The 18,303-nt window shown below is 42.7% G+C and overlaps 1 protein-coding gene across 1 annotated transcript in view; it reads right to left on the bottom strand.

The window, feature by feature from the left end:
• Positions 1-684: 684 nt before the first annotated feature.
• The window catches only part of Agk (acylglycerol kinase), a 72,645-nt gene continuing 55,026 nt past the window's right edge, over positions 685-18,303 (bottom strand). Inside the window, exons 10-16 of the mRNA XM_048340352.1 lie at positions 16,052-16,131; positions 13,114-13,171; positions 9,339-9,486; positions 8,940-9,037; positions 3,722-3,792; positions 1,615-1,699; positions 685-912 (exon numbers count right to left, since the gene is read on the bottom strand). Of these exons, the coding sequence (XP_048196309.1) occupies positions 775-912; positions 1,615-1,699; positions 3,722-3,792; positions 8,940-9,037; positions 9,339-9,486; positions 13,114-13,171; positions 16,052-16,131 (678 nt within the window). The 3' untranslated portion in view covers positions 685-774. The remainder of the gene's footprint in view (positions 913-1,614; positions 1,700-3,721; positions 3,793-8,939; positions 9,038-9,338; positions 9,487-13,113; positions 13,172-16,051; positions 16,132-18,303) is intronic.

Genomic DNA, 18,303 nt, shown 5'->3' with positions numbered 1-18,303 from the left:
CTATGGAATTTAAAATTATACTGGATAAGTTTTAAAAAAAGTAATATTTACAAGACACCACGAAGTACACTGGCAACTATTTAATTTCCCTTTAAGAACTGTAGGTGTTGGCGTGGACCTATGGTTTGTGAACATCCTTGTGGGTGGCACGGGGGTGGGGGGGGGTGCTTCTGAAACACTGCAGCTTGCAGAGGGACTGGAGGGGGGAGCCCAGGCTGGTGAGAGGCTTGGGCCTGTCCAGGAGGGGCTTGGGACTGTGGGGGGGGTGGGCACCTTGGGCCTGTCCCAGGCGGGGCTGCCGTGCTGCCCGGTCCCCGGTATTTAGCACGCTGGCGAGGGAAGCCGTTTGACGTTTGCTTTTCTTTTCGGTGGTGGATACCACTGAGACAGGAGCTCACAAAGTATCGTTGTAAAAGGGGGGCGGAAGTGTCTGGGGAGGCGGCGCTACCCCGGGGGACCCCGAAACAAAGAGCAACAAAGAGCGGAGGGGGGAGCGGAGCGCCGGGAGTCCGAGGACGCCGCGCTCCGCTGCAGATCCGCAGATCCAGGCTGGCACCGGACAGCCCAGCCCCGCCCCGCCCCGCCCCGCCCCGCCCCGCCCCGCCGTGAGCGCATGCGCGGATGGAGTGCAGGCACAAAGCCGGGAGGTGGGGCGGGCAGGCGGGTGGAGCGGGTCCCGGGGTTCCGCACGCGGTAGGGGGGGGACGGGGGGACGGGCGGAGGTGCTTGGTCCCGGGGCCCCGCGGCGGCCCGGGCGGCGGGGCCGGTGCTCGCTCACTGGGCTGTGCTCTGCAGCATTTCTTCCCGCTTCTTGGGGTCGCAGAAGAAGCGCAGTTTTCTGGGCAGCAGCTTCACCTCCACGGGCATGGCTTCGTACTCCTCGCTGTCGATGCTGAAAGAGCCGCCCGTTCCCTGGGGGACGGGGAGGGGGAGAGGCTCAGAGCCGGGCCTCGGCCGGCCCGGGCTCATCCTAACCCGATCGTTCCTTCCTGTCTTTAATCGTCCCCCTCCCGAAGTGCTTTGGGACTTGGCCAGGCTAAACTTTTCAAATGCAGGGCTGGGAAAGTAACTCCAGCTGTTGAGCCTCCACAACATCCCAGCACTGGGGGGGGGGGGGGGGGGGGGGGCGGCGGGGCTCACATTTGTGATCCCAGCTACTCAGAGGTGGAGGTGGAGAGACCCCCATCTCAACCATTGCTCGCGGTCGTTCAAAGGCCTGCGGCAACTCCTCCCGGAGCTAGCACCAATCACGGATCTCTAACTTTTTTTTTTTCCACTGTCATAGCTTAGTCTTCCAAGTATGGAGGCATTTCACAGTGCAAATTCAGTGCTGGCTGAAGACGGATTCCAAATCTTCTATAGGAAATATTAAAATGAAGCCCTAACTAGAGAATTCTTCCTGTATTATCATAGAACGCTTCTGCACTGTTGATTGACACATGAACCGTGTGGGAAACTCCCACATCTCCAACCCCTGCCCCAGGGGGTCAGCACTCCATCCCAGGTCTCCCTTAATTTGACCCCCAAACCAAGCAAATGCCTGCTAACAGGGGGTGGGGGGAGAAAGCAGAGGAGTCAGAACACTAAATGGGCCCACCTCCCCTCCCCTCTCACCTCCGGAAGCAGCAGGGTGCAGCGGCCCGCCTGGAGGCACTCCGTGCCATCCGCGAGAAGCTTGGGGTCTCTCACCTTTTTACTTCTGTTAGTATAGGCAAAAATAAAAAAATCAAGCTTAGAAGTCCGTGGTGATGGCAATGACATTCAGCGACAAAAGCTCAAGTTGTCCCCCTCCCCAGATGAGGGCAGGAGAAGTGGCCGGCTCAGCGGTGCTGTGGGGTTCTGTGAATAAATTCCCACAGTGACTCCTACTCGGCTCTATGGCACATTGCAGATTGAGCAGGCTAACCGGCTCCAGAGATCCAGAGAACTGGGCAGGAAGTTAAGATGGAGGGTTTCTCCGGATTGTTCTGTTTTAAACTGTTAACACACAAATCTAATCATGGCTTTAGTCTCAAATTTAAAATTCAAAATGAAATTATAATTATCTGGGGAAAGTACTGTCATTGGTCCTTCCGGTTATTCTCTACTAAAGTAGAAATGATTTTTACTCTGATTTAAGATCTCTCTCTCTCTCTCTCTCTCTCTCTCTCTTTCTTTGCCAGTCTTGGGGGCTTGAACTCAGTCAGGGCCTAAGCACTGTTCCTGGCTTTTTTTTTTCCTCTCAGGGCTAGCAATCTACCACTTGAGCCACAATGCCACGTCAGGCTTTTTCTATATATGTGGTGGTGAGGGATTGAACCCAGTGTTTCACGTATGCAAGGCAAGCACTCTACCACTTGGCCATATTCCCAGCCCAAGACATAGCTCTTTTATATACAGGATCAGTCTTAAGACATTCTTAGATGATTCTCCATACTGACAACCTACTACCATATTTTATCTCTACTAGACAATAGAGAGAGACACCCACCCACCATGATTTCAATTTAGCATTTGGTAAGGACACACATATGCACATACCCATCCATACACATACACATACATATATATGGAAAACTATATGGAACTATCCTGGAAGCACTCAGATACCCAGTGCATGTGTGCATGCACACACACACACCATGATTTTAACTTCACTTCCAGTAAGGACTAAGAGGAAACTAATGCCACCACAGCTGGCAAGAAGGGGGAACAGGATGACTCTGCCTAGATTGGGCAGTGGGATGGGGCTCTGTTTCTAATTTTGGATGTTGGTTTTCTAATGATTTGAATCAAGCTAGTCCTCATGGTTACACTCTTAGTCAATATTGTGTATGGTTTCTGGACACAGGAGCAGAGCAGCCCGGGGCTTTTCCTTTCTTCCCCTACTTGGGATACAGCAAGTATATCAAAAGGCTGCAGAATTCTGGAGCTATTCAGAATCTCAAGAATTTGTACCATCAACTAATGAAAGCCATTCTGCTGTCAGTCAGCGCTGGTGTAGATAATGATGCAGCCATGGAGACGTGGCTGCTGCAGGAGAAACATCCCCTCCCTAAACGGGCACAAGAGGGAGCGCGGAGACCAAGCACAGACACACAGAGCTGAGCAGATTACCAGTTGGCATGGGAACACGCCAGCAACTTAGATGCTTCGAAGACTGCTGGAGGGTTTTTAGCATTCTTAGCCAATAAAATCCTGGCAGAGGTAGGACTCAGCAAAGCCTGGGAAATGTCCAAGGTGTTCAATACCTTTTCTAGTTTTCCATGCTTGCCCTACGATTAGGAAGGTAAACTGACCAGAACAGCAAGGGGGTGGGTAGGGGGCTCTAAAAGTGTCACATAGCTTAAACACTCTCCTTGAGGCTGACATTTAATACACGGGAAAGGGGAAGCATTCAGAAAAGCTTGCAGGACCTTAGTTTCAAGGTCAGTGAATAGCAGAATGAAGAAGACCATGTTCCCGTTTCTAACTGAAACCAGAGTTCCTGACCTTGTGCCTAGTGTGTGGAATTCCTTAATTTCGGCAGAAAGTCAGGGGCTGTTCTACACTCTTTTCCAAAGTAGCAGACAGACATTATGCACATTGGCCCTTTGGAAAACTCAATGCCAGAATTCCCACCCAAGACGAGAACTTCACTCCATCTCTATAGTCAACAGATGACATGGCGCCCCCAGCCGTGAAGTCTGAGATTGCGTGCTATGTCATGAAGCCCAGGTCCTACAAATGCCAGTCCACTTACCCTATGGTGATAAAGTCTCCTTTGCTGACAGTGTCGGGTTCAATGCAGATGTTCATGAAGTCCTCTTTGCTCTAAAAAGGTTAAAAACACTATTTGAATATTGTATAATTTTACATGTAACAACTTTTAAAATAGTTTAAAACATAAAACATTGTGGCTCAAGGTCAACGCAGGCAAAATGTTAGTGAGACCCCATCTCAACTAGCAAGTTAGTTATGGTGAGTCTAGCCTGCATGTAAGCTCAGCGATGTGAGAGGCGTAGGATGGACGATGATCACAGTCTGGGCAATAACTAAAACAGGGAAGGGCCGGGCACGCAGTTCTCTTGTACTCTCTTGGAGACCAGTAGGCTCCTGTGGGCCTCTGGTTACTCCGGTGCTCTCCCTCCAGAGGTGAGCTAGGTGAGTTGATTTCTTTCTCTCTGGGAATGAAACAGTCATTTCATAGACTCTGTTCAGTATTTCAGATGCAAAGGTAAAACTGTTGCTGATCTTGGCTAAAAGTCTCATGACATGTTTCAAAAATCAAGTTATGACATTGGCAGATTCAATGGGAAAAGTTTATCAACTTAAAAATACCGAAAAGATACTCAGTAAAACTAAATGTCTATGATAGCAAAGATTAAAAATCCAAATGCTGAGCTAGTTGCCTGCCAGTGGCTCACACCTGCAATTTTAGCTACTCAGGAGGTTGAGAATTGAGGATCACAGTTCAAAGCCAGCCTAGGCAGAAAAGTCTGTGAGACTCTCATCTTCAATCACCAAAAAGCCAGAAGTAGAGTTCTGGCTCAAGTGGTACAGCTCTCACCTGAACAAAAAGGCTCAGCGGGGAAAGCTCCCATACCCTGAGTTCAAGCCCTAGTCCTGGCGCGCGCACACACACACACACACAATCAAAACTCTTAACCAACTGAATTAGATAATGAAGACTTGCTCGATCTTATCAAGTATCTTTATTTTTTTAATCACACAGAATTCAAGAATGAAGCATGAAGCTTTTCTCACGGCTTGAGAAAATGATCATGTCACTACTTTGTACAATACCACTGAGGTCCTAGCACTATGGTGAAGACAAAAGACTAAGGGAAAGTATTTGAAAGGAGAAAACAAAACTTGTACTGTTTGCAGTTGAAATGACAAAACCTACAGGAAATCCAAAAGAATCCATATAATTAACAAGAAATTACTTATGCTGCTGCTTCAGAGTCAAGATAAGAAATCATTTACATGTCCTTCTAGTAAGCCAGTTAGACAATGAAATCTTAACATACACTATTTATAGTAGCATCAAAAAGGAAAGTAGCCAAGAATAAATCTAGCAAAAGACAAGATGTATAGAGAAAACTATAAAACATCATTGAGATATTGAAGACATTAAAAAAAATGGAGCAACATATCACACGCATATGCTGCAAGAGTCAATATTGTAGAAATGTCATTTCTCCTCAAATTGATCCAAGGGTAATGTAGCCCAGACCAATATCATCAATTTTTATGTGGAACTTAATAAACATTATAAAATATTTATAGAAATCAAAAGAGCCACAAATTGCCAAGAGACTCTTTAAGAACAAAAACAGAGGGATGTATTATAAAATTATAATAATTAGGAAAACCAGGTTATAAATATAGAAAAATAAAGGAATAGACATCCTGGCAGTGTGGTGAAGAAAAAGACTAAATATTTGAAAGGAGAAAAAAAGACTTGTACTGTCTGCAGTTGAAATAACAAAATCTACAGGAAATCCAAAGGAATCCATATAATTAATATGACAGGGAGATCTGAGGAAAATGGACATGAACATTTCAACCAATGGGCTTGGACAACTGGCTACTTGGAAGAAAAAAAATTGGAGCCTTACTTCGATCATTAACAAAACTTAATTAAAAATGTTTCCTTTTAACTACAAAAGGAACCATTTGATGCAAATAATTTTATTGACTATTTTTTTGTGTGCCAGTACCAGGGTTTACACTTACAAATTATTTTAACTCAGTTTTTTTTTAACAACATTGAATGTGTATCTTGCCTTACCAGTAACTAGATGATTATATATTGAAATAGATGTACTAAAATTCATTAAGTGTTAGTTTCATATCTTGTATTATTAGAAATACAGTATATAGTGGACATGTGGCTCAATGGTAGAGCTCCAGCCTTAAATGAAAAAAACAAGTGAGAGCACAAAGCCCTGAGTTCAAATCCCAGGACAGACACAAAAACAGCAAAAAAGAAATGCAGTAAATTCATTTACTCAAAAGATCCTAACATTCTCATATTCCCAAAGCTTCTTTCTTACTCTGAATATCCTGCCTTTAATGATAAGTAAGCATTTTAGGCTATCACATGGTGGGCACATTGTCTTTCAATGTTTCATTGCATTTGCTTTTATTTCTGCGAAAAGGGGTAGAAAAAAGGGAAAAGAATGGATGTGTTCCATTAGCGATAAAGGAGCACAGCACTGGCTACCTTTATAATTGGCATAAAGATAAAAGCACTCAGCATTCTGAATGCAACTAATCTAGAGCTGAATCACAGGCTCACTGAACCCAATCCATTCATTGGTATTCAATCATCAGAGACGAGAACAATACTAAAAGAACATGCACAAAATACTGGAAGTACAAATTACCAAAGGCTGAGTAGAAAGGAAATGTGTGATAGAAATTTTATCTCTCTTTGTAAAATTCCTCTGGAACAGATCTCACTTTTTTTAACCTTCATACTCTCACTTTCCACAATGTTTTCAGAATTCCATTGGGTCAAAGAGAAAGTACTATCTATATTACATATTTATGTGCTCATTTCTGTAAGATAAATTCCTATACTTAACAGAACAATGGGTAGGCATGCATTTTAGACACTGTATAGAGTTACCAGGCTGCTATTGAACAGGGTGCTAGCTACACTGTCATAGTACCCACAATGCTTAGCTCTACCAGCATCAACACAGACCCTGCTAGATCTTTTTGTCTATAATAGTCCACTACTTACTATTCAGTATTTCTTTGATGTTGAGAACTTTTTTTCTGTTCTCTTACCTATGAAATGCAGATAAACGTTCTGATAGAGTAGTCATGAGGGTCATGTAGGTGAATACATGTAAAATTCTTAGGATGGTACCAAGCATCTAGTAAATACTCAACAAATAGAAGCTATTTTATTTTTCACGTCTTGATTTCTTTTGCAAATTCTCTATTTTAATCCTTTGCTCATTCTTTCATATGTTTCCTCTGTTCATTTCTTATTGACTTAAACTATAAGTCTGTGATAAGAAAAGCTATTCAATGCCAATGTATCACATCCTAATATATATATATATTTTTACCAAATTGTAATTACAAGTTTGTTTACAGTATCTTTGTAATAAACAGATGAATGCATCAACAGGAGCTCTCCTGTGGGTATCATGTTGAGAGGCTTTGTCTTCTCCAGGCATATATTGAAGTCACTCAAGATTTTACTCTAATACTTCTGTAGTTTTACTAAGCAGTTCTTAAATTGCAATTATTATTTAAGAATGTTTGGCAAACATTTTGCAACAAATATGTATTACTTTAGTAATTACAAAACAAGTCAATACTCCAAATATTAGTACTGGAATCAAACCACATTCTGACTCTGCCAATTTCCAACTGGCTAGGGCAACAGTGACTCTGATTTGCATAAAAGCTGAATGCTGTGATTAGTTCACAGTTAAGAATGGCTTCTATTAGCATTCTCATTTATATAAATTACTAAGATTTTCATTATGGTGAGATCAATAAAATTTTTCTGAAAATGGCCAAATATTAAATGTCTTAGACTCTGGAGCCATGACAACTACTCAGCCTTCTCACCACAGCTCCAAGACATCAGAGACAACACAGATATGAAAAAACATGCCTGTGCTCCAACAAAAACCTCACTTATTTCACAGGATTTATGTCTTTAATTTTATCTTGTTTAACTCTTCCTTAGTAACTAAGGCATCTTCCCAATTATTATCTGTCTTCTAGTAAATGAGTCTTAATTCTAGAAGGTCAATTCTTCACTTATAAGCGATATAAAAACAACCGGCAGACTAGTTTGCCCATCCCTGCTTTCTTTCACCATTTACTTTAGTACACTGTCTAGAGTGGCACTGTCCACTAGAATTTTTGGCATTGATGGAAATGTTTTATGTCTGCGCTTTCCACTATGGTGGCTATTAGCCATGTACTGGTATTGAGCATCTGAAATGTGGCTAGAGTTACTGAGGAAATGAGTTAATTTTTAAATTTTTTTTTTTTTTTTGCCAGTCCTGGGCCTTGGACTCAGGGCCTGAGCACTGTCCCTGGCTTCTTTTTGCTCAAGGCTAGCACTCTGCCACTTGAGCCACAGCGCCACTTCTGGCCACTTTCTATATGTGGGGCTGGGGAATTGAACCCAGGGCTTCATGTATACAAGTCAAGCACTCTTGCCACTAGGCCATATTCCCAGCCCGGAAATGAGTTAATTTTACCTTAATTCTAATTAATTTTAATGTAAGTAATTTTTTGAAGCTGACTACCATGGTAGACAGTGCTTGTCTTAAGAGACTGAACCCGGGCTGGGGATATGGCCTAGTGGCAAGAGTGCTTGCCTCATATACATGAGGCCCTGGGTTCAATTCCCCAGCACCACATATACAGAAAATGGTCAGAAGTGGCGCTGTGGCTCAAGTGGCAGAGTGCTAGCCTTGAGCAAAAAGAAGCCAGGGACAGTGCTCAGGCCCTGAGTCCAAACCCCAGGACTGGCCAAAAAAAAAAAAAGAGACTGAACCCAAATAAAATAATTTGTATAGCTATATACGTGTGTGTGTTTTTGTGTGTGTGTGTGTTTGTGTGTGTGTGTGTGTTTCTGAGGACCTGAGTCTGTATACTTAATATAGTCATAAAAATAATTTTTGCTCCAATGAAAAAGAAGAGATTTTCATAGATTTTCATTCTAAAGACCTCTGTCCTAAGCCTTCTGAAGGCCAACTAAATAATGACAGACAGAAATATTTGCTCAAGTCCTGTTAGCTTCCATACTGAACTACACCTAACTACATCTTCCATTGCTATTCTTCCTTGTAAGTTCACCATGCCCTTTTCTAATCCTTTCTTCCCTATGCTCACAGAGAAATAATAAAAATATCAAAATAGTCTAAGAATATGCTGCATTGTTATCACTATCCTCATGTGCCAAATGCTTTTCTCAAGATGAACACACTTACCATCAGGTCTGGCTGGCTGTTTCGGGTTGTGATGGACAACTCGATGGTGGACAGCTTTACGTCGTTCCAGACCTCAGGGCTCACCTCTGGGGAAAGGGCTTTGGGAATCCATCAGACACAGGTCAGCTTCTTGCACTGACAAGACCCCTTCCCACCACCTGAGCCCTTCCTGCCAGCTCTCCACCTTAGCTTTATGTTATCCTTCACAGAGGTGAAACATCAGGCTAAAAATGGAATCTCTATGCCCAAAACAGCCACAATAATATAAATATCAATGACAGAGAGAGGGTACAGGAAAGCCGAATGAACACCTCCTGCGTGTGGCTGATTCTGGAGGTCTACGTGAGGCCACCTCTACACTGAGTGAGCTTCCTAATCTGCAGTCACCATGTTTCTCACCATCCTGTGGTTGTGCCCAGTAGGAGGCAAGCCTGCGGAGGATTCTCCTGTACAGAGAGGGCCGGGGAGGAATTTCTTCTGGTTCACTGGGCGGTCTCTCTTTAGGTCCTGTGTAGGAGATGGAGGCTTGGTGAGTCTGAGGCCACTCCTGTTAATGAGAGAAAACAATTTGGTCATGCACATACAGTTCTTAACCCTGGGAGGTTCACTTCGCAAGGGTTTAGATTCTTCAACAGAATTCTCTCTAATTTGGAGTAGGGAATCCTCCAGAGTCCCTTCCCTCTTATCTTCTCTCCATGACTGCTGCCTCTGTTGCACTCCCTAATACACATCAGAGGGAAAGCCAGTAGACAACTATGGTTTACATCTGGAGAGAGAGAGAGAGAGAGAGAGAGAGAGAGAGAGAGAGAGAGAGAGAGAGAGAGAGAGAGGAAGAAGAGGGAGGGAGGGGAGGGAGGGAGGGAGGGAGGGAGGGAGGGAGGGAGGGAGGGAGGGAGGGAGGGACAGAAAGAGAAAAAGAGAAAGAAATAAAGAAACCTGTGATTGCTTATCCCCAGTGACATGAAATTAAACTGATGAAATCCAGTTGCCTCATACAGCCACCTTACTTCTGTCATCATACTCCACATATAAGGTAGAATGGTCCAGCCCAGTCTTGCAATCCAAATCCAGCTCAAAGCCCATCATCCTCAATGGAGGTTTTGAAATCTACTTTTCAGCACCCAAATCCAGTGACATCCTGGATCCATCCACAGTAAAAATAAAAACCACACTTCAGATTTCTAGCCCAATTCATAACAGCCTCTATTTCCATGGCATCCTGATTCTCGTTACTAGGTACAACTATTCCATCTTGGACATGGCAACCCCTGAAGTAATGGCTAATCTTCACTGTCAACTTGGCAGAAGTAGACAAATGCCTGGGAGATTAGTAAAGCTCTTTCGTGTAGGTCTGTGAGGGGTTTCCAGATATGATTTGACCACATGGTGCATTCTTAATGGGATGGCATTACTGGGAAGTGGAGAAAGGAATGGGTACAGTCTAGCTGGAGGAAGTCAGTCACCACAGGTATGTCCTTAGGGACAGATTTGTCCTGGCCTCTGTTCCTTCTTTTTCTCTGCTTCCTGGAAGCCATGTGAACTGCTCTGCTCTGCCAAGCCCTCTGCTACCTCTGAATTTTTTTCCAGTTGCTTCTCTCTAGTATTTGGTCACATGGTACGAAAGTCCAATATACCTGATATCCTACCCTTTAATCACATTACATCATCGTTTGGTTGATTCTTTTGTGCCCCGTTCATCTGTTATACTGAGTTACTTTCCTGTTCTCCAGTTGCCATGAGGTAAATATATATATATATATATTTGTATATATATGTGTATATATAATATATATTGTACATATGTGTGTGTATAAATATAACAATTCTGGCTGAGTGCTGGTAGCTTATGCCTGTAATCCTAGCTACACAAGAGGCTGAGATCTGAGGACTGCAGTTTGAAGCGGGACTTAGCAGGAAAGTCTGTGAGATTCTTATCTCCAATAAGCTACCAAAAAATGCTGAAAGCAGAGTTGTAGCTTAAGTGGTAGAGTGCTAGCCTTGAGCACAAAAGCTCAGGGACAGTTCCTAGGACCTGAGTTCAAGTCCCAGCACTGGCACCAAAATGAGTGAATGAATGAACGAATGAATAAAACAATGTTGGCTTTTTTAAAACTCACACTGCTTATTCCTTCCCAATCTAGGAGGACTAATGATAGGCATGGGCCTGACCTGCCCTAGCACCCTGTCGGGCAGCAATTGTGATGGGTTTTCTGTTTCTTTGCGCAAACATCTCACTAAGAAGGTCTCTGTCCTGAAGCTGCCCATTTTGCCTGGATAAATCCGAACTGGTGAGTTAGTAAGTGCAACTCTGACCACATATCTAGGTTATGTCTGTCAGTTCTGCTGTCATGTAGAAAGCGGCCACTTTCATCTCCACTTTCCTGGTTTCTACATGTTTTTCGAAACTTGGTTCTAATTCAGAAGAGGAAGATAGGAGTGTTATTTCTTGGCCGCCTAAAGATGGTAGGCAGATAAGAGTTTTCAATCATATTGAGAAATCCCATCCCTAACCACTCCATTTTACCTCAGTGCCAAATCAATCATTGATCCCTTAAAATTGCTTTCATTTTCCATTACTTCTGGCCATTTTTTTACTTTATTCTTCCAATAACAAGTACCCTGATGAGCTCACATGTAGATCAATCTTGTCTATACTTTCATACCAGAACCCAGCATTGTGAGATGGAAAAGGCCAACTCCTGCTGGGGTTTGGTACAGAGAAACCCCCCCCACGCCCCTCCCACCAACATCATACTACAAGTTCTCAGTCTCTGGTTCTCAATGTCCCTAGAAAATGTTTTTTTTGCTAGTTTGTTTTTCTGGGCTGGCTTTGACCTGTGATCTTCACCTCAGCCTCCTGAGTAGCTAGAATTACAGGTTTGAGCCACTAGTGCCCACCTTACCAATAATTTTTTATATAAATACTAGAAACAAGTTTCTCACTACTAGTTTTTAGATTGGCTCGCCAAATAGGACTATTCTACGTCAATTTGCATAAAAGCTAACATAGTATATAGTTAAGGGTAAGTTTTCTATTAATATTTTTCTATTTTATTTTGTATGTATGCTTAGTACTGGGACTTGAACTCATATTCGCACTTGGCTTTTTCTGCTCGTAGCTGGCACTCTATCACTGAGTCACACATCTAGTTTCAGCTTTTTACTGGTTAATTAGGGATAAGAATTTCAAGAATTTATCTGCCTGGGCTGGCTTCAACTTTGATCCTCAGATCTAAGCCTCATAAATGGTCAGGACTGTAGGTGTGAGCTACCAGTATCTGGCTTGCATTTTCCTCAATATTTTTCATTAATAATTAATCATAAAAAAAATTCCTGAGATTTTTATGCCAATTTTTTTTTTTTTTTTTTTGGCCAGTCCTGGGCCTTGGACTCAGGGCCTAAGCACTGTCCCTGGCTTCTTCCTGCTCAAGGCTAGCACTCTGCCACTTGAGCCACAGCGCCGCTTCTGGCCGTTTTCTGTATATGTGGTGCTGGGGAATCGAACCTAGGGCCTCGGGTATACCGAGGCAGGCACTCTTGCCACTAGGCTATATCCCCAGCCCCTTTATGCCAATTTTTAACTGTTATTTTATTTTGGTTGTGGTACTGAGACTTGAACTCAGGCTCTACCACTGTGTTATGCTCTCTACCCCTTTTAATGTACCGCATATAACAGCAGTATACCTAAGAACTTCCTCTGATAACAAAAATGTTCTCTACCTATGCATACCCAGTATGGTACCCACTACTCATCTTGGGTAGTATAACTTGGGTAGTATAACTGATATTATAAACATGCCTGTACAATTAGGTATCTTCTAGTATAAATCTTCAATTCATTGCTATGTACTAGTGTAGACATACACGTAAGTAATGTTATTCTGCTCAAAATTTGTCTGAAGGGTGAATGAATGACAAGCAAAGGGAAGGGGAGCATCAAGGAGAAATCCAATATGAATTTGGTCACAGAGGAAGGGAGTAAGTATGTAGATGAACAAGGATTGCTTATAAAAACAAGAAGCTTCTGCAACTGCCTATAATCAAATGCACTCATTTTAGTGTTGGATCACATGATATGCACCTCTAGCAGGAAAATTTTTAAAAAATCTCAAATACACACTTTGCAAAGAACCAATGAAATAATAATACAGGGCAAGTTTTAAGTGGTATTTACCTGAAGAGTGCTGAAAAAGTGGGCTGCCTTGGTTTTTAGAGGCCCAAGATACCAGTACCTGAGAAGGACCACAATGAAAATCAGATTAAAATATAAAAGGAGCTATCATGACAGATAATACATTAAAATTATGAGAGCTTGAGGATTGTGGCTCAACAAAAGAGAGTACTACATTAAATTTTTAACCTGAAGTTTGATACCATGTCCCATGCGGTGAGACAGTAGAAAGATTCTTGCCACTTAGAAGTAAAACCAGAGTCTAATTAATTCCTAAGTTCAATAGAAATAAAACCAGGTCTACTTGAATTCCCAAGTTCACAAGTGTCACTCTAATGATGATTTTCAGCCATAAAATACAGTTGAGTGTGCAGTCAAAAGAGCCATGAGGATAAAATGATGAAGCCACATTGAAACAATGCAAATTCTACACAATCGCTGTGCATTACCAACTACAGGATGGAGCCTGTGCCCCACATCCAGAGCACACACAATTAAAACATGTAAACTAGTATGCTTTTGCACCACTCATGCTATACAGCTTTTGGCAAGTTTTAATTATGGAAGAGGATCTCTGTACATTGGCAAATAGGTAAAAGCTACTGGAAAGAAAAAGGAGAAAGATGCCTAGTTTGGAATTTGAAAGTGACAACAAATAGATTCATCTCTTAAAATTCTGTTATCAGCCACCCCTTCTTAACTGCTATTTAATCTGATCAGCATATATTTGTTTATTCTTACTATGTCCACGGAGGAAAGGTAAAATATACAGAAGAGTCAGGCACAAGTGGCTCAAGCCTGTAATCCTAGCTACTCAGGAGGCTGAGATCTGAGGATCGGGGTTCAAAGCAGCCCCAGGAAAGTCCGTGAGACTCCTATCTCTAATTAAACTGGAAGTGGCACTGTTGCTCAAAGTGGTAGAGTGCTAGCCATTAGCTGAAGGAACAGCAACAGTGCTCAGGCTGAGTTCAAGCCCCACAACTAACCAAAAGAAACCCATACATACATACATACATATATATATATGAAAAATACAGTATAAATTTTCCAACTTTGAGAACTTATGATTTGAGAAGTTAAGTGCCCTCAAGGGTAGAAGAAAATAATAAATTACTGTATACGTCATGGTATAATCTGAACACAATTTCTTGGTAAGGGGAGTCAAGAAGAGACAAAAAAATCACGAAAGGCCTAAAATCATCAGAGCAGCCATATATATAAAATGAGTAGTACAAGAATCAAGTGAGGGTATGGCACATAGACAATGGCTGGCAGAGGAAAGGAAATCATCAAACAACAACCATTTTAGGCTTTAGGGAAAGCCTAAAAATATAAACATGCATAATTACACAGCTAGGGTCAATAATACAGTAATTGATCTGGATTTTGAGATATTATCCATATTGCTTAATGGGCAGTGTGGAACATTCTAAATTATTATTCAGGATAATACCTTGAGGCTACTGATGAGGGCCTTGGTCATCTGACATTTTTGTTGTTGTTGTTGTTTCCTAAACTTACGTTATAGTTTACTTTTTTTCCCAGTTAGCCAAGTAGAAAAACATCCTGACTCAGTCAATTTATTTCTAAATTGTCAGCAGTTCCCTTCACCTCTTCCAGCAGTAAATCTTGACACTAAGCTCCCAGTCTTCCCATGGCCAGCTAGGGAATGATTTCTTATGTCCTCTGGTCCTTGTTTTACACAAAAAGTAACCCAGTGGCCAGTGCTGGCCAAGGTAGTCTACAACTACCACCAAATTTTGCTATTAACTGTTTGAAAGCCAGTCAAAATACAGAGCAAGAATGGGAGGTATCTTTAGACAGCTGTGCTTAGTTGTTGATTAATACATTTTGGAAAGCAATTTGTTCCCACTAGACTCTCAGAGAAAGCAAAGCAATTCCTCTTGGTGAGCTGTGAGGGAATACAAGATTACAGAGCAAACCCAATGTAATTTGTGAAATCAACATAATCATGGCATGCTGGCAAAAAAAAAAAAGTGAAATATTTAAGATGCCATGTGTAATGTAATACAGCAGTATCTCTCTTCTGACATTCCACAGTCAGGGACTTCATTAACAGGAATAATGAAATGAAACTATGAGAAATTTCTATGAAGGCCAGCCTACAAAGTACATGAAGAGTTTCTTAATGAGAAGCTGTGTGTCATCAATCATCATTCAGCTCAACTACACTAAAACTAGGAGCCCTAGGTTTCAGGACACGGAAAAAGGACAGCCATCAGGAATGAAGTGAACCTCATATGGTGGCTCCTTCAGTCCTACCTCAGGAGGCCACAGCCTGCACTCCCTTTCCACATGGAAGGGAGTGTGATGTACCATCTTGCCAAGCCAAGAGTCTCATTTCATGTAATAGATTCTCCAAAACAAAAGCTACTGCCATGGAAGCCAGCAGCGGCCTTCTAATCATCTCTACAGGCCAGCTCTTCCGTCTCATTGCACAGGCAAGCCTCCCCCTTTCTTCTGTCTCTAAGCACGGTAAGCCTGTGGTCTCAGACTATGACACTTGAAAAAACAAAACAGCTCTTCAGCAAAGTTTTCCAACCAACTAGAAATTCGAGGCTGAGGTCAGGAAGCACCTCCCCCTTGGTACCTTGCTAAGCCAGATGACAGGCAATTCAGTTTTGTCTTCAGTTCAGCTTGATCCTAAACTACACTCAAATATGTTATCTAAATCAAGAGATGGATCCTTCTCCCTGGCTGCCACCACACTCATGTTGAGGAAACTGGAACGTTCTTGAGCCTCTCTGCATAGAGGATGTGAAACACGACTTGACGATTACTACCTCATAACTCATACCCAGCTCAACCTCCAGATTTATTCCCAGAGAGAGCATTGTGTATTAGAATCTCAAAGTCAGGGACAGAAGAAGGTTGTTGTTGTTTTTTTAAGTCATAACACATCAGCATAGTGATCCTTTACTTGCTAACTTTGACGCCAGCATCTCTGAAGGACCCCCAGCGAAGGCCAGTCATCGCAAACACAGGCTGTTCTTTTTCACCCTGGAAATTAAATACATTTGATTAAGCTTAGTAAGTACAGTAGCTTCAGAATGTTCTAAATGTGAAAGTGCCCAGAGCAAATGCTTATAGCCTATTTTTTACCAAACCAAAATTTTTTTTTTTTTTTTTTTTTTTTGCCAGTCCTGGGCCTTGGACTCAGGGCCTGAGCACTGTCCCTGGCTTCTTCCCGCTCAAGGCTAGCACTCTGCCACTTGAGCCACAGCGCCGCTTCTGGCCATTTTTTGTATATGTGGTGCTGGGGAATCGAACCTAGGGCCTCGTGTATCCGAGGCAGGCACTCTTGCCACTAGGCTATATCCCCAGCCCCCCCAAACCAAAATTTTAAAAAGCATACTTCAATAGTCAAGAAATTAACCCTATGACCATGTTGTAAGAGTACTTGGGCAATCTACACTGTAAGATAAAATTAATGTTTATACAGTGAGTCTCAGAAGAAGATTCATGATCTGCTGTCTCAGGACATATCTGCTGTAGGTCTGATACAGATGTATCCCAAGACCTGAAGACCCTGGGCACCCTCACATTCTAAAGACAGCCTAACGCTGGACACAGCTCTAGTTTTCTAAGTGTTAGAAGAACCATTTCAATTTCTTCCACACCATTAACCACCATGACTAGCACAAGCTAAGTTGAAAACCCAAGGGGGAAGCAGTGGCCCTGGAAGTTGCTGGCCTGGAGAAATCATGCTCCGTCTTCTACCCAAGGGACCAAGGGCTTCTCCCCCTTCCTTCTCACTCCCATGCCTACAATGCCAACACTAAGCATTCAAAGAGGCACCAGGAAAGCCTAACAAAGAGGCACTGGCCTTTTATCCCTTTGTCTGTTCAGATGGTTCACTGGCCTTCCTGCTGTTTGCACCTTCATAAGCAATGGAACAGGCACCCAGACTCTGGGATGGCAGAGCAAGGAGGTGACAGACAGTAAAGAGAACATATTAGTCTCTGAAGTGACAGGTAGATGCTATGAAATGTAGCAGGGCTTTGAGACTAGTCCAGGTGCCATAGTGCTCAAGCACTGTATGGGCCCCCAAGCCTGGGGGCTGGAGAGGGAGATGAAGGCAGGGGAGCTAGGAAAAATCTTCAACTCAAAACTCTTGCACTGGGAGACATTGCAAGAACTCACAAATGAAGTGGTAAGAGAGGCACTGAGGCATCAGCAACAAGAGGGAGGTACATTAGTACCACCTGACAAGGGTAAAGATTGCCCTCTAATCCTTCTATGCAACCACAGGAGGGGAGCTGGAAATAACATAAAGAGGAAAGAGTGGGATGAAAAACCACATATTCCAAAGATGCTGAGGGGAGGGATGATTGCTATTTGATAAGAGATGAGAGAAGCTATCAGAGTTCCAGGGACATTTGAACAGAGACAGGAAACACATGTGCAGCACAAGTAAGGCCAGCAAGATGACAGGCACTGCACTGTGTCTGGCCTTGAAGGCCTTTGAATGATTTTGTTTTTTGTACAGAGAAGTCATATGCCACAGCATGGGACTACACTGAAAACAGACCACAAAGAGGCATGGGGAGATGGAGACAGAAGAAGGTACCAGCACCCGAATGGAAACAAGAGCACTGGGAAGAAGGGCTGGACTCTAGGTATATTCTGAAGACAGAGTCAACAAGACTTCTTGGCTGCCTGCCAGTGGAGAATCAAAGATGCTATCAATGTTTCTGATATATGCTGCAGTGTTATGAAAGTTAAGCAACCATGTAAAGACCACATTTATTCCTCGGGAATGTTACACGCCGATCACTGAGGATTCATAAAATGGCATGGTAACTTAGAACAAATGTTTTGATGTGAGAATGAATCCTCATGGAGAACTTAAGTGGTGATAGGCAAGTTTCATCTGTACCTGTGCAAACAGGGTCATCTTTTCCTTGATAATCCCTTGATAATCATACTTCTCCATAGGGTTCTACAGCCTCACTGCCTAGCAGAGTTGAGTGGCAATAGCCAAGTTAACACATTTTATCTCTAAACAGAAACCAAAAATTACTTCTGTTCATCACAAAACTAGGTGACAGAGTTGCCCCGCAATTTAATTCTTCTTACTCTAATCTCATGGCAATTCTCCTAAGTAACTGAAGGTAACTGTTCTCATTGTCTCTCCTATATTTATTGAACCCCCAATATGGATCAAGCTTT

Source organism: Perognathus longimembris, chromosome 2 (assembly GCF_023159225.1).
Source record: "Perognathus longimembris pacificus isolate PPM17 chromosome 2, ASM2315922v1, whole genome shotgun sequence".
NCBI classification, from domain to species: domain Eukaryota; kingdom Metazoa; phylum Chordata; class Mammalia; order Rodentia; family Heteromyidae; genus Perognathus; species Perognathus longimembris.
The sequence above is the reverse complement of the archived record's forward strand: the minus strand, read 5'-3'. Positions and strand labels throughout refer to the sequence as shown.